Below are 22,167 nucleotides of genomic sequence, written 5' to 3'. Positions count from 1 at the left end.
CTTAGCGAGGGTCGTACAGCGGGGGGCAGGGGGTCTCTGCTCCCAGCCCAGCGGGGAGCGGAGGAGGTGACATGTCAGTTCTTCTCTCTCGGCAGGATTACTGGCTCTCGCTCCTGTTCAAGCACCTGGCTGGGCCCAAGGTGCTGGCCGTCCACGTGGCAGGGCTCCAACGGGAGCCGCGGCCCGGCAGAGTTATTCGAGACAAGCTCCGCATCTACGCTCACTGCACCAGCTCCCACAAGTCAGTCCCCCGGCCAGGCTTGGCTGCTCCTTGCACGACTCCGCCGGCAGCCCAGGGCGGCGAGGCCGTGGGGCCTCTGAGCTGCACCCCAGAAATATTCCGGACAGGCTTGGCGCTCGCTGCCCGGGGCTGCTGGGTCAGGCGCACTCGGTGCCGCTGGGGGAGCAGAGGGGGTGCAGGATGGGGGGGCTGTAGGGGGCTGGCCCCCCTCGGAAGGTGCTTTGGGAATGGGGCTGCCCCGTGCCATGTGAGTGAGCAGAACAGGGGGTTCCTGCAATGGCAGCGGGCCCCCGAGCAGAGAGAGTGAGACTGGGGGGTTGGGCACAAGCCCAGCACGGGAGATCAAGGGAGTGGATTTCAACCAGGCCCCAGAGGGTCGGGTTACACTGCCCTCCGCTGACAGGGAGCTGCCTGGTGGCTGGATCGGTGATAAGCTCTTTCAAAGGGTCCCACAGGGGAGGGGGGTGGGCCTGCCATCTCCACGGACACAAGTTCCTATTGTGGCCAAGGGGAGGCCGTTCGGTTACATATTCCAGATGCTTTCAACATCCCCCACCCTGTAGGAAACCTTGTCCAGTAACTAACAGGTGCAGCCCGCTCTCCGGCCCCCTTCTGGGCTGCGTGCTGGGCGAGACGGAGCACCCATGTCTTGTCTCTGTTCGGGACGTGTCCAGGGTAACGCCCGGGCACACAGAGCACTCACCTTGTTCTCAGCCTCCCCCCTTGCAATCCCCACATACCTGGGAGCTGGGGCAGGGGCTCCCCACAGCACATCCCTGTGCCCTGCCCCATTGCACAGCACAAGGGAGGTGAATCCATGGGCCCGTGCCCTTCAGTGTCTGCCTGGAAACGCCACCTCCCTGCCCCGCTCTGACCTGCAACCCAGGGGAAGCAGCATGGTGCCTGCTGCTTAAAGTGGGCAGACAACGGCAGCCACGGGGCCACGTGGGTCGGGCATGTGCGGCTACCCTGCGCTCATTAGAGGGTAAATCGAGGCCCTGAGCCCGCCCCTACCATGGCACAATGCTGCTCAGCCCAGCGCGTATTCATCCTAGCCCCTCGCTAGGCCCAGGGGATGGAAACAGGGCACAGACTTCTGTACAGATCTGGGGAGGGAGCCAGCGTCTGCCCCTGCTACACACAGCCTCTCTCCCTTTGGAGGGCTCGTGCCAACCCTGCAGTGTTACGGTGACGGCCCCCAGTTCCTGCAGTGCTGGTGTCGTCCCCTCCTGGGCTCTGCAGAAGGCCGGTTCCTAGCACAGACCCCCTGCTTAACTGGCCTCTTCGCTACATCCTGTTTTTTAAAGCTGCCTAGAACCGATGCGGTTTCCTAGTCAACATGCAGACAACCCCACCTTCATTGTCACTTTCGCTCTCAGCCACAGTTATGTCCGAGGATCCATCACCCTCTACATCATCAACCTGCATCGCTCCCGGAAGAAAATCAAGCTGGTGGGAACGCTGCGGGATAAGATTGTTCACCAGTACCTGCTGCAGCCGCATGGCAAGGACGGGCTTCACGCCCGGTGAGTGCGGACCCGGGGCTGTGCCCTGAACGCCAGCACGGGGCCTGGCAGCCAGCAGCACGGGCGCGTGGCCAGCCGCACTGCGTAGGGCTGAAGCCAGGCCATGGTGCACCACCTGCAGCCGGGCCTCGTGAACCCAGCTGACTCCTGGAACGTGCCGGTTGCCGCTTCCCGCAGCTCCCATTGGCCGGGAACGGCGAACCACGGCCACGGGGAGCTGCGGGCAGCCAGGCCTGTGGACGGCCAATGCAAACAAACTGTCTCACGGCCCGCCAGTGGATTACCCTGACAGGCCGCAGGTTGCCCACCACTGCCATAGCTCCAAGTGAGGCACCCAGATAAGGGACCGGGGGGTGGGGTGCTGAACACCTGCAGAATCTTCCCCCCCCCCCCCCCGACTCCTGCTGAAGCTGTGGGAGCTCAGCCCCCTGGGAGATCAGCTCATTGTCCTCATGCATCAGTCCCTGCAGAGGCTCCCAGCACCACCTGCTCTTTCCTTTGCCTCCTCCCATGGCCATCTTCGTGCTGGGCTCTCTCCTGCCTTTGCAGACCTGTGGCTCCTGCCTCCTGGGCAGATGCATGCAGAGTGCACAGCCCACCGGGCTCCAGGCACACACCGTGTCTGCTGGCCGCCTTTTGCCGGGCTCCCAGGCCGATGTGGAGACGCTGACCTGAGTGTGCCTCTCCTGCAGGTCCGTGCAGCTCAACGGGCAGCTGCTGGCCATGGCGGATGACGGGACACTTCCTGAGCTGAAACCTCGTCCCCTTCGTGCTGGCCGCACCCTGGTCATCCCGCCACTGACCATGAGCTTCTATGTGGTGAAGAACGTTAACGCCCTGGCCTGCCGGTACCGATAGCTCTACCCAAAAGCCGCTGGCCAAGACGAGACCTGCTGGACCTGCTTTAACCCTCCCCTGTCCTCTCGCTTCCTGCACAGAACTTGCTGCCAGTCAGTGGGGCTGTGACCTGCCCACTGCCAGGCCTGGCAGATGCAGAATGGGCCCCCCTCTCCTGGGGACTCTGCACCCGGAGGGATGTGTGTCATCACTGGCAGGTCCTGTGCCCCTTGGAGAATAACCACTCAGAGCAGAGAAGTCCCGAGCGACTCCTCCAGCGTGGCCCAAAGGCATGGCAAACCCTCCCCCCGGCAATACCTGGCCAGGCTGGCCGCTTGGCCCCAGCAGTACGAGCCAGCTTGGCCCTTGGGATTGCTGTGTCTGTGGGGAGGAAGATGACTCCACTGGTGAGACAACTGGCTCCTCTTGGAAAAGCTGAGAACTTGAGGCTCTGGTGCAGTGCCAGAGACCTGCAACTGAGAGGCAATGGTGCCCAGGAGTTGTGGGCCACACGCCCTCTTTACACCGCCAGCGTTTCTTCCACAGGACTAGTGAAAATCCAGCTGGTGAATTCGGTCTGTGCCCACGGACGACCCTGGCTCCGAGGGCTCGGATTGCAGGGGATAGCGCTGCACCAGGCCGGCTTCTTAACAGCCTCCTGGTTAGGGGAGCTGGCTTCCTGCTCTGTGGGAAGTGCGGAGACAGGGAGCTCAAGAGTTGTGTCTTAGCTGGGACAGGGAGCAGAGTCACAAACACTGCAAAGGGGATGGAGCTAACCCAGCTGGCTAGAGCCAGTCCAGCCCCTCAGAGCCTCCCCTTCCCCACGCTAACCAAGGCTGTGGAGAACTGTGGGCATCATCCCGGCTCTGCGCTCCCCTAGGGTGCTTTGCTTTTGGGCAGAGTTTGCTGGACAGAGAGTGCCAGGGGCTCTTGGCAGCTCCAGCCTGCCAGCCCCAAGGAGAAGCCAGCCTCCCGGCCACCCTTCTCCCCACACTGCTGTTCCAGTGCCCATAACGGGGTGAGCCTAGGACTGGGGAAACAAGTGGGCCAGGCTCAGTGCAGCAGGGATTTCATCGTTCACAATAGTGATGGGCTAGGCACTGACTGGTCCCCAGTGGTAGCCATTGCCCTCCGACTGCTTCTCCCCTCGGATCCTGAGAGTCAGGTCTTGGCAGCCATAGAGCACCCTGTGCCCACCCCACTGAGAGACCGAGGGCCAGAGGGATCCTGGTATCAGCCCACTGAGCCACCCAGAGCTTTCCCAGACAGAACATGCATGGGAGTAGCTCCTCCTGGCCACGAGACAGGCAAGGTGGGTGAGGGAATAGCTGTACCAGCCCCTCCGGGAGCCACGCTGCGACAGTGGCAACATGAGACGCGCTGGGGGGGCTGCAAGGAGTCGCTTCGGCCAGGCTAAGGAAGCCCGTATGGGGTCAGCCAAGCCCTGTGCAGGGGCGTTAGCCATGAGGAGTCCTGCCCCGGCACTGGCTGGGGCGCTGCGAGCCAGGCCTGCAGGAGCCTTCGCTATAAAAATGTTAATATTTAAATTATATTTTCTGAAGAAGAGAAACTTTGAGCTCTGCTAGTCTGGAAGCTGGTGGGAGGGAAGTGGGGTGGGGCACTCCTCTCCCCAGCTCACAGGAGAAGGGGGCTGAGATGATACAGGCAGGGTCACTGCTCCCCAGGGGCTTGGGGGGCATTGTTAGAGGTGTGAATATTTCCTTCCAGAAGAGATTTTATTGAGGCGTGTGGAGAGCCGGGCTCCGGGAGCTAGCTGAGATTGTGTGGGAGATGTTGGATAATAAAGGTGGGCTGTCCAACCATGCCTGGCCTCGTTTCTCCGCAGCAGCGAATGCCAGGCCTGCCGTGCCATGCTCCTTTGGTCTGTCCCAGGCCTGGAGCCGTGGCCAAGTCCCCAGCTGTAGGACGTGGCTACACAACAGAGCAGCCGCTGCTGCTCCGTGACTCAGGGACACTGGGCCCAAGTGTGTTCGCGTCACAGCCATTGTCACCCGTTTGTGCACGTGCTTCTCAGTGTCTTCTGGGGAGCTGGGCCATAGAGCCTCAGAAGGGCCTGGCTCCCAGAGAGGCCCAGCAGCCCATGCCCTCAGAGATGCCCTCGTGCCCAGAAAGCTGGGAGAAAGGAGGCGTAACTCGCCCAGTGACACAGGCACAGGTAGGACATGGCAGAGACAGCGTTACGGACCAGCCTGTACCCCTGGCAGGGGCGAGATATTGGCAGCTGGTCACTAACCCAGCGGTAACCCTGCGGTGTGAGGGCACAACCCATTCGGTGCCAACCACCTGCCTGGCTTTCTATGACCTGGCTGAGCCATTTTGCACATCACTGGGGGGCTCAGAGTTTGAGCAGTCAGTGCCAGGCTCCTTCTCAGAGTGCTGTGCCCAGAGGCTGCAGAGCCATGTGGGGTTCCAGACATGGCAGTGGGGCGTGAGGGAGCCTGTGAAGCAGGGTCCGGCTGGGGCGATAGGGTGGCGAAGGCCTGGATCCAGATCCTGGCTGGAGGGAGTGTGAATTCTGGCAAAGGGGTTCAAGGGGTTCACAGGGCAGGGACAAAGGGGACAAGGTTCTGGCTTCGGAAGTCCTGAGTGCAGGAGAGCGACTGCACCGTCCAAGCCAATGACACAGGTGAGGCCAGGAGCTGGGGCTCCAGACAGAGGGAGGTAGAGGGGTCAGTGAGTTGGGGAGAGGGAGAGCTTGGTGTCACCCACAGAGAAGTGAAGTCTAGGGTTGGATTCTGTCAGGCCGTCCTGCAGCGACTCCAGAGCGTGGGTACCAGCCTCAGGCCGGCTGTCAGGAGCCAGGCACAGACCCCACCATGGCTGAGTTCTGCACTTAGATCTCACCCACGAGGTATCAGGTGTGAACTCCTCAGGTGCTGGAACAGCCTGACCAGGGAGTCCCAGGGACTCCCATCCATCTCACCACCCAGCTGCCTTTGTGAGAGCCTTACACCAGGGATCACAGCACTATCTGGGTTACTCCCAGCCCCAGAGGAGACCTGGAGACTGGGGAGGGTGTGAGGCCTTTGCCAGAGGAGGATGTGGCTGGTAACAATGTGGAAATCCCACGCTTGCGGGCCAGGCTTTCCTGGGCATTTCACTGTTCCAGTTTGCAGCAGGGAAGTGGGACAGAACAGCTGGAGTGTGAGAGCCAGAGCATCTGGAGAGCATGTGAGCGACCAGCTGGAGCATGCGTGTGCAACACAACAGCTGGGGTCCGTTTCTGTCACAGCTGGGCCCCAAGCCCTTGTTATCCATCTGCTGCCAGGCTGAGACCACTTGTTCGTAAGGCCCAGCCCCAACAGGGAGCTGCACCACCAGGCCGCAGGCCATGCCTAGCCGATCCCTAACTGGGTGCCAAGCCGGGGCTGAGCCCCCAGCCCCGTGTCGACGGGAACGTCCCATCTCTAAGGCTGCCAACATGACGCTGTGACTCTGCCCCGAACCAGCCAGCGCGGCTGTAGGAACCATGCTGACCACAGGGGGGTACACAGGAAGCCTGGGCTGAACGCTCTGCCTGTCCCGACCCTCCCACCCTCTGCCTGTTCTCCCCTGCCTGCAGCCAGCGCTCTGCCTGTCCCGACCCTCCCACCCTCTGCCTGTTCTCCCCTGCCTGCAGCCAGCGCTCTGCCTGTCCTGACCCTCCCACCCTCTGCCTGTTCTCCCCTGCCTGCAGCCAACGCTCTGCCTGTCCCGACCCTCCCACCCTCTGCCTGTTCTCCCCTGCCTGCAGCCAGCGCTCTGCCTGTCCCGACCCTCCCACCCTCTGCCTGTTCTCCCCTGCCTGCAGCCAGCGCTCTGCCTGTCCCGACCCTCCCACCCTCTGCCTGTTCTCCCCTGCCTGCAGCCAGCGCTCTGCCTGTCCCGACCCTCCCACCCTCTGCCTGTTCTCCCCTGCCTGCAGCCAACGCTCTGCCTGTCCCGACCCTCCCACCCTCTGCCTGTTCTCCCCTGCCTGCAGCCAGCGCTCTGCCTGTCCTGACCCTCCCACCCTCTGCCTGTTCTCCCCTGCCTGCAGCCAACGCTCTGCCTGTCCCGACCCTCCCACCCTCTGCCTGTTCTCCCCTGCCTGCAGCCAGCGCTCTGCCTGTCCCGACCCTCCCACCCTCTGCCTGTTCTCCCCTGCCTGCAGCCAGCGCTCTGCCTGTCCCGACCCTCCCACCCTCTGCCTGTTCTCCCCTGCCTGCAGCCAGCGCTCTGCCTGTCCCGACCCTCCCACCCTCTGCCTGTTCTCCCCTGCCTGCAGCCAGCGCTCTGCCTGTCCCGACCCTCCCACCCTCTGCCTGTTCTCCCCTGCCTGCAGCCAACGCTCTGCCTGTCCCGACCCTCCCACCCTCTGCCTGTTCTCCCCTGCCTGCAGCCAGCGCTCTGCCTGTCCCGACCCTCCCACCCTCTGCCTGTTCTCCCCTGCCTGCAGCCAACGCTCTGCCTGTCCCGACCCTCCCACCCTCTGCCTGTTCTCCCCTGCCTGCAGCCAGCGCTCTGCCTGTCCTGACCCTCCCACCCTCTGCCTGTTCTCCCCTGCCTGCAGCCAGCGCTCTGCCTGTCCCGACCCTCCCACCCTCTGCCTGTTCTCCCCTGCCTGCAGCCAGCGCTCTGCCTGTCCCGACCCTCCCACCCTCTGCCTGTTCTCCCCTGCCTGCAGCCAGCGCTCTGCCTGTCCTGACCCTCTGCCTGTTCTCCCCTGCATCAGCAGGGCCCCCACTGGACTGGCTGCCCCCTTGCTGGCTCTGAATTAAGGGCCAGGATTGGAAGTGGGGGGGGGCAGCCTGGGGGGCTTCCAGCAGCAGGATGCCTGGCCAGGGTGGGACTCATTCCAGACAAGAGTCCTGAGCCACCTCCCACCCTGAACAGGAGCTGGGAATTCTTCATGCTCACCTGCAGAGCACCCCCTAGTGGCCAGCCCCCCAACCCCGCGCTCCATGCGTAGCTGCCCCCTGTACAGTCGCCTGTAACCGCCACCGCGGTCGCTCGCTCCCTGTGCAGCCGTGTTACTGGGGTGTCCAGCCTCACCAGCATGTCTCTGGGCTTCCCCAGCTCCCGCCCCTGGCTCCTGGGGCTCTGGGTATCTCACCGCCCCCAGCTGTGCGTTCCTGAAATCCAGCTCCTTGCCCCGCTGTGTCCTGGATTCGCCCCGGTACGCACCAGCTAGGACCTGGCGCACGACAGACCGGTCGGGGTAGCTACGGGGTGCAGAGCGTCCGCGCCCAAGCGATGCCCTCACTGCCGGTGTAGACAGCGCCAACGGGCGGGCGGCTCCCATCGACACAGCGGCTTCCTCTCACGGCCACGGGGTGCCTCGGCTGACCCGTAGGGAGCGGCACTCGGTGCCCCAGTCACGGCTGTGCTGCACGTGGGGTGAGCCATTAGCCTGCTGCCGCTAGGCTCCCGTTCTCAGCCAGCCTGCACGCCCGGGGGGGCAAGAGGGGGTGGCAGGGCTGGGGGCTGTTGGCTTCGGTGGCTGCCTAGCCGATCACCAGGATTGCTAGATGCTGACCTACCAGGAAACGCGGGGCATTCCTGCCTCTGCAGGGAACAGCCACTGGGGCCTGGCCACTGAGTGTCCCCCAGCCCCCCGCTTGGGGGTTTGCTTGGGATCTCGCCCAGCTGGCAGGAGGGCTGGCGGGAGGGGCGGGGACAGGCCAGGGCAGTGGGAACAGATCCTGTGGGGCTCGCACTCTCCGGCTGCGGCCCTAATAGCAGGCAGGTTGCTGTGAATTTGGGGGGAGGGTCCAGCGCTGCATCCCCCCTCTTCCCCTCGCTGCCGGGGTGGCGGGGGACGCGCCCAGTGCAGCCAGTCATGCAGAGCAGTGCAGCATCCCCGCTCCTGGCCTGGAGCCTGCCCTGCACGCCACGCTTTCCGGCTTGTGCCCGGGAAGACGCTGGCTGGCTGCATATCACGGCTTCACGCGGGCCTGGCAGCTCCGTGATTTAAAACCCTGAGACCAAGCGCTGAGTCAGTGACAGCCCACGCGGGTGCAAATCCCGTCTCCTCTCGGGGCGGGCCCGGCTCCCACTGCTCCTGGGCCCCGGCCCCAGCACGTGCTGAGTTCTGGGGCTGCCTCCCAAGACAGACACCCCCGGTCCGGCTCTCGTGCGCGTTTCTCAGGGGAAGCGGTTGGCTCCCTGTCTCTGCCCAGTGCCCTGGCCTGGCTCGTAGGACCTGGCTGCATGCCGAGCAGGGGCGATTACCAGCAGGAAGAGCCGTGCCCGTGACACGCTAGAGCGCCCCGAAGAGAGTAGTCGTGGCAATGTGTGCCCAGAGCCGGGCTAGGCCCCCCACACACACACGGACCCAGCCGAGATACTAGGCCCCTTCTGCTCAGAGGGTAAACAGACCCCCTGAGGCAGCATCTTCCCGCCCGCCCTAGGAGTGTCTGCGGCTCTGGGCTCCCTCCCAGACAATGACTGGGCCAGCTGCACCGCGTCTGCACTTTGCCCTCCTCTGGCAGCCTGCGTAGGGCGGGGAGGAAACGGGGCAGCACGAAGCCGGGTCCCCCCGGCTGCAGACAGTGGGGGCCTGGGCCTGACCCCAATGCAGCAGCCGCCAGGCCGGTGCGCGCAGGCCCCGCGGCGGGGCAGAATGCCGCCGGCTAGCAGGACGCGGCCAGCGGGGCTCGGGAGCCACCAGGTCACTTGGGGCCCCTGGGCCCCATTCCCATCCTTGCAGCAGGAACTGGGGTGTCCCGCCAGCCTCCGGCATCTGCAGAGCGCGAGCAGGGAGCCGAGCGCCGCCGGGCCAGCCCCTCTCGGTCCGCCAGGAACCCAGGCTGGGGCGAGACCCTGTGGCCCAGGCCGGCTCTGGAGCTGCACACGCAAAGCCCCTCGCAGCGGCCGGCTTGTCCGCCCCGGGCGTTGGCCTACCCGCAGCTCACACCTGGGCGAGGCGGCGGCTGGAGGTCAGCGGGGCACAGGGCCTGGGGGGGGCAGGGAGGGGGGCAGCTGCCCCGTCAGGCCCCACAAGCCCAAGGGGCCATGTCGGACTCGGCTCTGCAGTGGGCAGAGCCAGGGCCCTATTGCCCCGTAGCAGCCCCCGGCAGGGGCGGGGCAGGGCACCTGGGTTGGTCCCATCCCGTTTCCCGGAGGCTGAGGGAGGTTCTGGGGCCCCCCGCTGCAGAGAAACTGGGGCGTGTTCTGATGGGGGGGATCGCGGAGCACATGGGGGGCCAGCCGGGGCAGGGGTCTCTCCAGCCGGGCTTTGAGGGGAAACCACCTGCCTTATGCCCCCGGCCCCCCCAGCAGCAGCGGGTTCGCCCCCAGCCCTGCGCGGAGCCTGGGGGGCTCTGGGTCGGCGAGGGGGCCCCCCGCGGCCCCGCCCTCTCCCGGCAGGGGGCGCTGTGGCGGGGGGTGGGGGGGGAGAGCGCGGCCCCGCCCTCTCCCGGCAGGGGGCGCTGTGGCGGGGGGGGGGGAGAGCGCGGCCGCCGGGGCCCGGGCTGGGGGCGGGGCCCGGGCTGGGGGCGGGGCCCGGGCTGGGGGCGGGGCCCGGGCTGGGGGCGGGGCCGACTGCCCCTCCCCCTGGCCGGGCTGGTCACATGAGCGGTGCCGGGTCACATGAGGTGCCCGGGGGCGGCGGCGGGAGCGCGCGGACACGGTACCGGTACCCGGGGGCGGGGCCCGGGCCCCTCCCCCGCGCCCCCGGGGCCAGGCCTCCCGCCCCCCCCTCCCGCGCCCCCGGGGCCAGGCCCCCCCCCCCGGGGCCAGGCCTCCCCCCCTCCCCTCCCGCCCCCCCCCCCGCGCCCCCGGGGCCAGGCCTCCCCTCCCGCCCCCCCCCCCGCGCCCCCGGGGCCAGGCCTCCCCCCCTCCCCTCCCGCCCCCCCCCGCGCCCCCGGGGCCAGGCCTCCCCCCCTCCCCTCCCCGCCCGCCCCCTGGGCCAGGCCTCCCCTCCCGCCCCCCCCCCCCGCGCCCCCGGGGCCAGGCCTCCCCCCCTCCCCTCCCCGCCCGCCCCCGGGGCCAGGCCCCCCCCCCGCGCCCCCGGGGCCAGGCCTCCCCCCCTCCTCTCCCGCCCGCCCCCCCGCGCCCCCTGGGCCAGGCCTCCCCCCCTCCTCTCCCGCCCGCCCCCCCGCGCCCCCTGGGCCAGTCCTCCCCCCCTCCTCTCCCGCCCGCCCCCCCCGCGCCCCCTGGGCCAGGCCTCCCCCCCTCCTCTCCCGCCCGCCCCCCCCGCGCCCCCTGGGCCAGGCCTCCCCCCCTCCTCTCCCGCCCGCCCCCCCCGCGCCCCCTGGGCCAGGCCTCCCCCTCCCCGCCCGCCCCCCCCGCGCCCCCTGGGCCAGGCCTCCCCCTCCCCGCCCGCCCCCCCCGCGCCCCCTGGGCCAGGCCTCCCCCTCCCCGCCCGCCCCCCCCGCGCCCCCTGGGCCAGGCCTCCCCCTCCCCGCCCGCCCCCCCCGCGCCCCCTGGGCCAGGCCTCCCCCTCCCCGCCCGCCCCCCCCGCGCCCCCTGGGCCAGGCCTCCCCCTCCCCGCCCGCCCCCCCCGCGCCCCCTGGGCCAGGCCTCCCCCTCCCCGCCCGCCCCCCCCCGCGCCCCCTGGGCCAGGCCTCCCCCTCCCCGCCCGCCCCCCCCGCGCCCCCTGGGCCAGGCCTCCCCCTCCCCGCCCGCCCCTCCCGCGCCCCCTGGGCCAGGCCTCCCCCTCCCCGCCCGCCCCTCCCGCGCCCCCTGGGCCAGGCCTCCCCCTCCCCGCCCGCCCCTCCCGCGCCCCCTGGGCCAGGCCTCCCCCTCCCCGCCCGCCCCCCCCGCGCCCCCTGGGCCAGGCCTCCCCCTCCCCGCCCGCCCCCCCCGCGCCCCCTGGGCCAGGCCTCCCCCTCCCCGCCCGCCCCCCCCGCGCCCCCTGGGCCAGGCCTCCCCCTCCCCGCCCGCCCCCCCCGCGCCCCCTGGGCCAGGCCTCCCCCTCCCCGCCCGCCCCCTGCGCCCCCTGGGCCAGGCCTCCCCCTCCCCGCCCACCCCCCGCGCCCCCTGGGCCAGGCCTCCCCAGGCGGGCGCGGCTGTACGGGGCATGGGCGCGCGGACCCCTGAGCCGGGCGGGCTTGAGGCGGCTCCGGGGTGCAGCTGGGCCCGGGGCGAGCAGGCTCCTTGCCCGGGGGCCCCAGCCGGGGCGGGGTGCTGACCCGGGTTTCCCTCTCCCCAGATGAAGTGCGTGCTGGTCGCCAGCCCGGGGGCTGAGGTGCTGTTCTACTGGGCCGACGAGGCGTTCACAGAGAGCCTGGGCCGGCGCTTCAGCCCGGCGGGGCAAGGGGGGCACCCGGTGAGAGCTCTGCCCCAGGGGTGCAGCAAGCCCCCGGGTCGGGGGGAGCGGCTGGGCTGAGAGCCCCGTGCTGGGGGGGGCGGAGGACTTCCAGGCTCAGCTCCAGACCCCCGCGGGGGTGCAGCTGGGAACTGGGAGGGTGGGGGAATTAGCTGGGGCTGGGCTGAGGGCCCCGTGCTGTGGGGGGCGCGGGGGCATGGAGGGGGAGCAGCTGGAGCGGGACTGGCTCATGGCCCGTCTGGCCCTGCCCTGCAGCCGCCTGCCTTTGAGGACAGCATCAACACGCTCTTCGCCCCCCTGATCATCTCCTGCGTGACGCTCCTGGAGCGGCTCTCGGACACCTACACCTGCTTCTCGGCTGAGGATGGAGGCCAGCTCTACGTGCTGCATATGGTAACGGTGCCCAGGGACCCCCTCCCGGGCTCAGCACCCACTGGCAAGGGGAGCGTGTGTCCCTTCACTGGGAGTGTGGCATTAGCCCCGGTCGGGATGCAGCTGCCATCCTGCCTGGCCCCGGGAAGAGCCCTGCGCCGGGTCACTGCGTGTGCACGGGGGGAGGGTCCCTTCAGGGCAGGATCCCCGGGCTGTACTCCCGGCAGGGGACCCCCTTGCTGCTGACGAGGGCTGGCCCACGGGGAGCTTTGCCCCAGGCCCAGCCGGGACCAGGAGGTCTAACGGGCAGGGATTTCCTGTTTCCTGCCTGGCCCTGCCGTCGCGCTGCAGTTCGGGGAGTGTCTGTACATTGCGGTGAACGGTGACGGCTCGGAGAGCGAGGACGACCTGCGCCGGAAGCTCTACGTGCTGAGGAGACTGGTCGAGGTCCACTTCGGCCTGGTGACCCTGGACTCGCACCTTATCTGCAAGGAGTGAGTGGCTGGCTGGGCCGGGAGGGCATTTGGCGCTGCCTGGGTGGGGCTGAGCTGACCCTCTCCCCCAGATGCGCACGTCAGCGCGGCAGCCAGTGCCTGACTGGTGAGGTAGCGCTGCGGCCGATCCCTGGGGCTCCGACGCTCTGCCCGGTCAGCGACCGGCCTGGGAGGTGCCGGGGTCTGGGCGTTGGTGAACGTGGGGCCTGCAGCTGTGCTGTGGGCTATGGCCTGGAGGGAGGCTAGGTCCCAGGGCAGCGTGCACCGTGCTGGGTCACCTCTCCGGCTCTTGGAGTGTGGCTAGCCCAGAGGAGGTGCCGCCTCCTTCCCCACGCCTGCCTCTGAGGGCCGGGAGGAGCGACTGGAGCTTGGGAAGCAGCTGGCAGCAGTGTGTCCCGGTCCCAGGGAGGAGACCTGGCCCAAGCAGGGGCCCCGGGAGCCCAGGGGCAGTCCCTGGGACAGGCCTGCCTCTCCCGAGCGGGACTCGGCTCACTTGGCGTCTGTGCTCCCAGGTTGCGGCCGGCGGTCTCGGAGCAGCGCAGCCGCGTGTGGGCCCTGTTCCAGGGACTGCTCCAGACCTACAGCAGCCTGCGGGAGGCCGAGCAGAGCTTTGCCGTGGAGGTACCTTCTGCTGGGCGCACCACGGGTGGTGGGGGGCCTAGCCTGGGGAAGGGGGGCTACCAGGCTGTGGGCGCTGGGTGTGACTGGGGTGAATTGCCCCGAGGAGGGCCTGGGCAGCGCTGGGGGATCCTGGGGGGGGCGTGAGTGCAGAATATTTTGGGGGTTCCTCCCATTCCCCAGCTGGCGTGGCCGGGAGCTGCCCCACAGGGCCGCTGGCTCCCCTTGCCCCATCCCAGCTCAGCGCCGGGTCTGTCTCCCTGTGACCTGCCCGCAGGCCGTGGAACGGCTGATCCACCCCCAGCTGTGTGAGCAGTGCATCGAGTTCCTGGAGCGCCAGGTGGTGCAGCACATCAACGCCAGCGGGCAGCGCGGGGGCGAGGAGGTGATGCACGCCTTCCTGCTGGTGCACACCAGGCTGCTGGCCTTCTACTCCAGGTGAGAGCGTCTCCCCACCCTGCCTCCATGACCCTTCCTGGAGCAGCAGCTCTATCGCCCCTCCCCGCTCACGGGCCTTCTCTCGCCGCAGCCGGAGCGCCAGCACCATCCGCCCAGCCGACCTGCTCACCCTCATCCTCCTGGTGCAGGACCTGTGTCGCAGCCCCAGCGCAGACAAGGACCAGAGCCCACAGGTGCCTGCCCTGGGTCTGCCTGGGGGACAGGCCTTGAGAGCAGCCTGGGGCTGGTGGGACTGTCGGGAGAGGGGTGCTCCTCTGTGATGGGGGCTGGACCCCTCTAAGCAGCTCTCCTGCTCTCCCTGCAGCTGGCAGAGGGGGGGCCGACTCTCCAGAGGCCGAAGAGCAGCGAGAGCATCCCAGTGAGGAGCCCAGGCCCACACGGCACCCCCAGGAGCGAGGCAGAGGAACAGGTGTGTGTGGCTGGCTGGCTGGGCCTGGCACCCGGGTGGATGGCACAGGGGTTGTGGGTATTGTGGTTCCCTGGAGCCCCAGCAAGGGCAGGGTCCCGTGATGGTCAGAGCTGTTCTCTCCTCCCCATCAGGAACAGGGCCCTTTGGTGCTGGGAGCTGCATGGCTCATTTCAAACCCCAGGATCAGGAGCGGCTTGGGCTCATGCCCCCCTCACTCTGGGAGCACAAGCCAAGCCGTTCTCCCTGCCCCAAAGCGCTTGCTGTGATCAGAGCAAAGGTGCAGAGTGGGGGGCGTTGCCGGTACCTGGAGGGATGGGGCCAGGACTTGCTGGGTGCGACTCTCTGCTAAGGCCGAGGTTCTCAAGCAGGGTACATGTACCCCTGGGGTACACAGAGCTCTTCCAGGGGGCACATCAACTCGGAGATTTGCCTAGTTTTACAGCAGGCTACATCAAGCACTAGCGGAGTCCGTACAAACTGAGGCTTCATGCAGACCAGGCTGGTTCATTCTGCCCCATACACTGCACGCTGACATGTACCTACAGTGTTTCTAATCCAGTTGATCTATTTTACGGTGATACGGTAAAAAGGAGTCCGCCGTTGGTCAGTACTGGCGTGCTGGGACACTTGTATTTTGACATCTGGGTTTGTAAGCAGGCAGCTCTTAAGAGAGGTGACACTTGGGGTACACAAAACAAATCTGTCTCCTACCGGGGGGCAGCTGTCTGGAAACGGTGCACTAAGGGGTGTTTGATGGAATCCAGCTACCTGGAGCCTGACTGTGCCCCAGCCTCGCAACCAGCCTAGCCTCGCTATTCTGTCCCTTGGGGGCCCATCCTGGCCCGGCCTGGCAACTCCCCACCCATCCCCAAAGCCCTGTCGTTGGGGGGAGGGTCCCACTGCCCCGCTGAGCTGGCTCCCTTCTCGTTGCAGGATGCGGACGAGCTCTCCATGCCCGAGGAGTATTACACCCCCCAGCCCTCGCCCAGCAGGCAGAGCACAGGTGAGTCCCTGGACAGACGGGCCACCTCACACCGGGAAACTGGTTGTGCCCCAGAGGCGGCAGGCTGCAGAGCCGGCACGAGGGCGCTGTGCCAGGAGGGCCGGGGGATCTTGGGGGAGGCCAAGGCCCGGGGTGGGGTGTCAGAGGCCAGGGCAGGAACCCCCCACAGGGTGGTTTGGCTGCACACGGTGCTGGGGCAGCTGGCTCCTTCTCTGTTCTTGCCCACAGGAGGCGCCAGCTGGTCGGAGGGCTCAGAGCTAGCGGGTTCCGGGGAGGCAGATGCTGCTGATGTCCAGGTAAGCCAGGGATGGGCTCGCCAGGAATTCCTGCCCTGAGCAAGACCCTGTGAGAGCCCCTGGTGCCTATGTCTTCCTGTGCAGTCCTGGCCCTGCCAGCCTGCCCTTGTCCCCCGCGCACCCACCTCCCAGCATGGCCAAAGGAGGGGTCTCCGCAGGGCTCCTGCAGCCCCTTCTCCCCCAGAGCTCTTCCCACCCCAACTCGCTCCTTCCCCAGCCCCTCAGCACAGGCCAGGCCTCTCAGACTTGCCCACCACTGCAGACCCCACCCTGTCCTCCCTGCCCCTCTGGCCAGGGAACCCGGACTTGGAGTGGGCCTGGGCCGGGCCTGGCGGCACCTGCCCGAGGGCACTGTCCAGACTTGAATTCCCTGCCTGACAAGCTCCTAGGGAAGGTTTGGGGCGGGTCTGAGCCCCCAGCTGGATCCATCCCCCCCCCTTGTGGGGAGTTTGTCCCAAGATTCAGCCTCAGTTTCCCCACTTTGCTCTGCCTGTCGCCCTCTCCCTTCTGCCCAGGAGTCCTCCCACCTGCCCACATCTGCCTGCAGCTTCCCGGGGGTGGTGCCATCAGCTCTGCCCTTGCTGCGCGGCGTGGCACGTGGGCAGACCAGGCTGTTGCTGCCTGGTCCCTTCCCCGGTGCGGGGTGTCCAGCCGGCTGCGCGCGCTCGCTCGCTCTCTCTCCAGGTGGCAGAAGACTCACTCCGGGCCCTGGTGCCCCCAGCGCCCGATGCCTCCAACCCCAGAAGGATCTTCCTGGATGCGAACCTGCGGGAGGGCTACTGCCCCATGGTGCCCCACACCATGTACTGCCTGCCGCTCTGGCCTGGCATCTCGCTGGTGCTCCTGACCAAGGTGAGTTGGGTCTGGGGCGTGGTCCATGCTGCCCAGCCTGGCTTGCCACAGACCCACAGTGACAGTGCTACGGCCCCAGCTTTGGAATAGTGTCTGGGAGGAGCCTGTCAGTGGGTCAGGCCCCCAGGGGTCTCGCTCTTCCTCCTGGGTGAGCCCCACTGCTTCCCCGCCTCCTGAGCGTGGACCCCAGCTGTACAGCGCCCCTGCTGCCCCCCTGAGCTCAGGGCAGTGGGTCCAGCTGGGAGAGCCCCCGAGGGAGGCTTGTGCATTAGCCCCTGAAGGTTGCCCCTCGGCCAGCGTTTGCAGCGACTTCCCCAGCGCGGTCAGACAGTCGGGTTTGTTCGGTAACTGGCCACGACCCAGGCCAGTGGTCGGGTCTCCCAGAGAACTGAAGGTTACAGCACGGCCCATTCTGGGGAGCCCAGAGCCCAGCCAGGCTGTAGGGAGCCCCTGGGTTCCAGCTGTGTCAGGCTCTGACCCCCTTGGTCCGACTCTCAGTGAGAGCCCCAACTTCTTCAAGCAGCCCCCTCTAAGCCCCCCACCCCCTTCCCAGCCCTTTTGATCTCTAGCTGGGGGGCATGTCTCAGCCTCCTTGCGCAGAGGCGGGGAGATCTCTGTCCCCTGGGGTACTGGGTGTCAGTGTCCTGGGAACTGGATTTGCCATCGGCATCTCAAATCTCCACTGATCTGGGGCCAGGCCCAGACAGCCAGGCGACGCCCCACCCTTGTCTCAGCCTGCCCTGAGAGCAAAGAGTCCTATCCCACCCACGGGGGAACAGTGCAGGGGAAACTGAGGCGCATCAGACTCGTAAAAGTCATACAAACCAATTCCCACTTTCACACCCCTCTCCCCCAACTCAGAGCCCCAGCACCCATGTCGTCTGCTCCCTGTACCAGCTGCTGGACGGGTTCCTGGTGCTGGAGAAGAAGCTGAGGGAGGGGCAGGAGGTGGGGCCACCCACCCGCTCCCACCCACTCCTGGCTGAGCTGCGCCAGAGGATGGACAAGTTCATGAAGAAGCTGGGCAGGCAGGACGTGCAGGTGGGAGTCCGGCGTGGAGCTGCGAGGCGGTTGGGGACCCTTGCACAGCCCGCACACCTCACGGCTGCCCTGTCTGTCGTCCTAGTTACACAACGCCTGGCTGGAGTTCAAGAGCAAAGCGTTCTCCAGACATGAGTCCGGGAGCTCCAGGGAGTGAGTATGGGGGTGTGGGGAGAAAACCAGGGGTACAGGGTGGCTGGGATGGGGCGGGGACTTCTGGGGCAGGGTGGGGGCTCCAGGCCCAGAGGTCCAGGAGGGCAAGGAAGAAAGTTGGGGCAGCTCTTGGGGGGGCCCCCAGCTGTTGTCGGGGGCCCGGGGTGGGGGCCAGGTAGGGGCGTTGCTCAGGGGCTGTCTCTCTCCAGGTTCCTGCAGGCACTCGGCAGCGTGAGGCAGCAGCTCTGCTCCGTCTATCGCCAGCTCTTCCTGACCTCGCCGTCCGCCCAGGGCCTGGCCCAGGGCCTGCGGGACTGGGCCCAGAAGCTGGTGCGGTGAGTGCGTGGGGGGGGGGTTGCTGGGGGAGGGGCGAGTGCGTGGAGGGGGCTGGGGGGAGGAGAGGAGAGGAGGTTGCCGGGGAAGGGGCGAGTGCGTGGGGGGGTCTGGGGGGGAGGCTGGCACTTCAACAGGACTCGTGGGGAAATGGCTGGAAACCAACCCCCGGGCAGCGCCAGCTGCAACTCGGTGGGTGGCGCCCTGGGCTGCCCAGCTGAGCCCCGGGCCCGTTGGCGGGGGCTGACTGGCCTGGGCCCTGCGTGGAGAGGCCACCGCAGACCGTGGCGGGTTTAGCAGGTACGTGTCCCTGTAACCGGCAGGGCACTTTGAACCCCAGCCACCTCCGGGGCCTGGGCTGGGCGGGCAGCTCTTCTGTGGGGCTCCCTGGGGTGGCACGTGCCCCGTCCCCTCCAGCGCGGGGTACGAGCCAGCCGTGGCCGGCGTCCCCGTGTCAGTGCTGGGCACCCAAGGGCCTGGCCAGGCGGAGAGGGCGCCACGCTCAGGCCAGGCCTCGCGCTCTGCAGGGAGAAGCTGCTGGACTGGAGGGACTTCCTGCTGGTGAAGAGCAAGCGGAATATCACCATGGTGTCACATCCGCCCAGAGAGCCCTGGGCAAGGGCACCTGGGGACAGCAGGCTCCTCCCTCCCTCCCTCCCGCCCTGGGACCTTCCCGCGGTGTAGCAAGGGCTGGGGGTCGGCTTTCCGGCCGGCTCGGGGGGCAGTTGGCCTGGCTGAGTTGGCACAGCTAAGTGGGGGCTCGCCCCATCTCTCCAACAGCAGGGCTGGACTCTGCCCAGCGCTGGGGAGACGAGACTGCAGGGAGCCCAGCCAACAGTTGGCGAGGGGCCTGAACGAGACACATTGGGTCCCACAGGGCAGGGGTCTGTGGGGGACTGGGCTGGCCTCAGGTAGGCCACGCCATGGGGTTGTGGACAGAGCCCCCCTCTGCGCCTCCAGATGCCTTGGGGGGGGATACAGGAGGTGCTGCTGGGACTGTGGGCAGGGGGCTGTTGGCGTTTGGGTTCCCATCACCAAGAGGGGAGGCGGGGAGCAGGATCCATCCGGAACCACCTGGGGGGTCCGTGGGATCTCCCCATTGCCCAGGGCAGGCTCAGCAGGGCACCCATGGACAGGGGGTTTCCCTATGTCTGGTCGCCCTTAACCTGCCCCCACATACCTGGAGGACTTCCCAGGCCTGGTACACTTCATCTATGTGGACCGCACCGCTGGGCAGATGGTGGCACCTTCTCTCAACGTGGCCGAGGACTCCACCTCAGAGCTGGGCAAGGGTGCCCTGGCTGCCTTCATCAAGAAGAAGGTACCAGCCCTGGGCTCTGACGCTGATCCCCTAGGTTTGAGGGTGGGGAGGTTCAGAAGGGGCCCATCCCGCCCAGGTTGGGCCGGTCTGCTCGGCCGTGGGGGCCCAGCCAGGTGGAGCGCGGGCCCAGCTGTAGAACCCCGTGAGAGCGATGGCTGGGGTGGCGGGAGCCGGGCAGGAGGGGTCGAGTGTGATGCTGGGGAAGCAGGGAGCTCAGCAGGAGCGGCCCTGGCTCTGGCTGGAAGGGTGCCCCAGGCTCCGAGGGAGAGGAGCAGAGCTGTGGGGCGGGGGGATCTCTGCTCCGGCTGCAGCTGCCTCCTCTCCCGCCAGGTCTGGTCTCTGATTTGGCTGGCTCGGCGCTACCTGCAGAAGGGCTACACGACACTCACACTGCGCGACGGCGACTATTACTGCTCCTACTTCCTCTGGTTCGAGAACGAGCTGGTGCGTTGGGGGGCGCTCGGCCTCTGACCTGCCTGACGAGGCCCCTCGCCCCGGCAGCACTTCCGTAGGGCGAGAAATGGAGAGGTGTGGGCATCACCTGGGCTCCGAGGCCATGTGGCCAGCCGCTGCCCTGGCACACAATCCCCATGGCACATGGCCTGGCAGATCATCCCGTGGTGTGTTCCTGAGGCCCCGGGACCTGGGGCTAGCCCCCTCGCCCAGCACACAGGTTTCCCCAAAGTGCTTAGTCAGCCCTGCCTTGGTACATGAGCTCAAGGCCACGCAGCCAGCACCCCGCTGCAGCCTCGGGTCCTCCAGGTGGCGTGGCCAGCCCCTCATGGCTGTCCCTTTGCCATGCAGGGTTACAAACTGGAGGTGATTGAGGTTCCTGTTCTCTCCGACGACTCTGCTCCCATCGGGATGCTGGCAGGGGATTACTACAGGTGAGTGCTGGACCCAGCTAGCCCCTGCCCCCCCAGTCCTCTTCTGGCTGCTGGGCTAGGCAGCAGCGGATGGGAAGAGCCCTGTGCTGCAGGGCTGCCCTTCGCCTGCCATGGGTCACAGGTGGCAGGTGGGGCTGGGAGCTGGCAGTGCTTGGGCTCTGAGCCCTGCGGGACCCTGTCTCGGTGCCCAATGCCTGGCAGCTGTAACCACATGCCCCAGAACAGGGGTTCGCGATGTCCCCATGTCTCCACCAGGGGCTGAGGTTACACGAGCCTGCCGCTAAGCCAGGGATCAAACCCAGATGTCCAGGCTCCGAGGCCGTCTGTACATACACAACGGTGGGTCCAAACTCGCTGTTACCACTCGAGAGAGAGACCCTGGAGTCACTGTGGATCGTTCTCTGAAAACATCCACTCAACGTGCAGCGGCCATCAAAAAAGTGACCAGAATGTTGGGAATCGTTCAGAAAGGGATAGATAATAAGACAGAAAATATCATATTGCCTCTATATAAATCCATGGTATGCCCACACTTCGAATACTGCATGCAGATCTGGTCTTCCCATCTCAAAAAAGGTATATTGGAATTGGAAAAGGTTCAGAAAAGGGCAACAGAAATTATTAGGGGTATGGAACGGCTTCCATAGGAGGAGAAGTTAAAAAGACTGGAACTTTTTTAGCTTGGAACAGAGATGATGACGGGGCGATATGACGGGTCTATAAAATCTTGACTGATGTGGAGAAAATGAATAAGGAAGTGTTGTTTACTCCTTCTCATTACACAAGAACCAGGGTCACCCAATGACATTAACAGGCAGCAGGTTTAAAACAAACAAAAGGAAGTATTTCTTCACACAATGCACACTCAACCTGTAGAACTCCTTGCCAGAGGATGTTGTGAAGGCAAGACTATAACGGGGTTCAAAAAGGAACTAGATAAGTTCCTGGAGGACAGGTCCATCAATGGCAAGTAGCCAGGATGGGCAGGGATGGTGTCCCTAAGCTCCGTTTGCCAGAAGCTGGGAATGGGCGAGAGGGGGTGGGTCACTTGGTGATTCCCTGTTCTATTCGTTCCCTCTGGGGCACCTGGCCCTGGCCACTGTGGGCAGACAGGACACTGGGCTAGATGGGTCTTGGGTCTGACCCAGCCTGGCCGTTCGTACATATTCCCCTCTGGGCCTCTCCTTGGAATGGGCTGGCCAGGCCCAGGGACCCGTGTGCTGCCCTAAGTCTGATCTGGGGTGGGTCTGAGGCACTTGCGCTGCCCCCTGGGGGCTGGACCGGGGCCCGGCGGAGGCTTTTCCACCTGACCGCTGTCTCCTCCCGTGCAGGAAGCTTCTGCGCTATTACAGCAAGAACCACCCGGCCGAGGGGGTGAAGTGTTACGAGCTGCTGACGCTGCATCTGGGTGTGATCCCCACCGAGCATGTGATCCAGCAGGCCTGCGACCTGGCCCGGCGGCTCTGGGAGCCATCCCGCATCCCCCTGCTCTGAGCCACGCGGGCTGGCAGCAAGCGTCCCCACGAGGGCCTTGTTCCCACCCTCAGAGTCAGACTCAACGGGCCCCTTGCAGCACCCACCTCGTTGGGCCCTGCAGCCCACAGGCCCGGCTGGGAGACCAGCACCCGCCAGCAGCCAGCCGTCAGCTCCCCACCTGCTGAAACTTGGCCAGGGGGCTCCCCTGACTTGCCCCTGGAGCGGCCCGGCAGCGGGGGCCATTGGAAGTGCATGGCCATGGTAGCGTGTCTCTGTCTGTACGTGCCACACTCCAGGCTTGCATTAAAGCTGGTGCACTTGGTCACCGTGGTGCACTCCCTGATTCCTCCCTGTCTGTGTCAGGGGCTTGGCCGCTTACTGGGCCTTGCCTGTGGACCTGCCTGTGCGAGTACATGGACAGACGTGTTTGCACACGCACGTGAGAACATGGAGACATGCCTGCTTGCCATGCATTCTCCAGCCTGGTACCAAGGAGGGTTCACGGTGTTCCCGCCAGGACTGGGCCCTTCTTGCCACAGTGTGGGTAGGGCCCAGGCAGGTACTTGCCAGGCTTCTGCCCTGCCCACCTCCTGCAC

The 22,167-nt window shown here is 66.7% G+C and overlaps 3 protein-coding genes across 5 annotated transcripts in view; all 3 read left to right on the top strand.

Annotated features, from left to right (window-relative positions):
* HPSE2 (heparanase 2 (inactive)) overlaps nt 1-4,412 on the top strand; it is a 272,331-nt gene extending 267,919 nt beyond the window's left edge. Inside the window, exons 10-12 of the mRNA XM_073354666.1 lie at nt 96-241; nt 1,621-1,767; nt 2,460-4,412. Coding sequence (XP_073210767.1) covers nt 96-241; nt 1,621-1,767; nt 2,460-2,625 — 459 coding nt within the window. The 3' untranslated portion in view covers nt 2,626-4,412. The remainder of the gene's footprint in view (nt 1-95; nt 242-1,620; nt 1,768-2,459) is intronic.
* Nucleotides 4,413-10,127: 5,715 nt separating this feature from the next.
* On the top strand, nt 10,128-13,723 carry LOC144930757 (BLOC-3 complex member HPS1-like). Its single transcript, XM_078853907.1, has 5 exons — nt 10,128-10,216; nt 11,741-11,857; nt 12,113-12,250; nt 12,581-12,723; nt 13,619-13,723. Exons 2-5 carry the CDS (start codon nt 11,741-11,743, stop codon nt 13,632-13,634), a joined length of 414 nt encoding a protein of 137 aa, XP_078710033.1. The 5' UTR covers nt 10,128-10,216; the 3' UTR covers nt 13,635-13,723.
* Nucleotides 13,724-15,142: 1,419 nt separating this feature from the next.
* Nucleotides 15,143-21,906, top strand: LOC140915122 (BLOC-3 complex member HPS1). Of its 3 annotated transcripts, XR_013636112.1 has the most exons (12): nt 15,143-15,212; nt 15,441-15,508; nt 16,024-16,360; nt 17,222-17,401; nt 17,487-17,554; nt 17,764-17,889; nt 18,415-18,481; nt 19,065-19,208; nt 19,539-19,652; nt 20,013-20,095; nt 20,351-20,434; nt 21,427-21,515. XR_013636112.1 is itself a non-coding variant. In XM_073354662.1 (11 exons), the coding sequence occupies exons 2-11, from the start codon at nt 15,492-15,494 to the stop codon at nt 21,587-21,589; spliced, it is 1,299 nt and encodes a 432-aa protein (XP_073210763.1). In that variant the 5' UTR covers nt 15,143-15,212; nt 15,441-15,491; the 3' UTR covers nt 21,590-21,906. The 3 variants fall into 3 exon arrangements, 1 of the variants encoding a protein (XP_073210763.1); XM_073354662.1 differs by lacking the exon at nt 20,351-20,434 and having other exon boundaries at nt 21,427-21,906; XR_013636113.1 differs by lacking the exons at nt 20,351-20,434; nt 21,427-21,515 and having other exon boundaries at nt 19,539-19,736; nt 20,013-20,097.
* The last annotated feature ends 261 nt before the right edge of the window (nt 21,907-22,167 follow it).

The sequence above is a fragment of the Lepidochelys kempii genome, chromosome 7 (genome assembly GCF_965140285.1).
Source record: "Lepidochelys kempii isolate rLepKem1 chromosome 7, rLepKem1.hap1, whole genome shotgun sequence".
NCBI lineage: Eukaryota > Metazoa > Chordata > Testudines > Cheloniidae > Lepidochelys > Lepidochelys kempii.
Note: the sequence above shows the minus strand (reverse complement) of the source record. Positions and strands in the feature narration are given on the sequence as shown.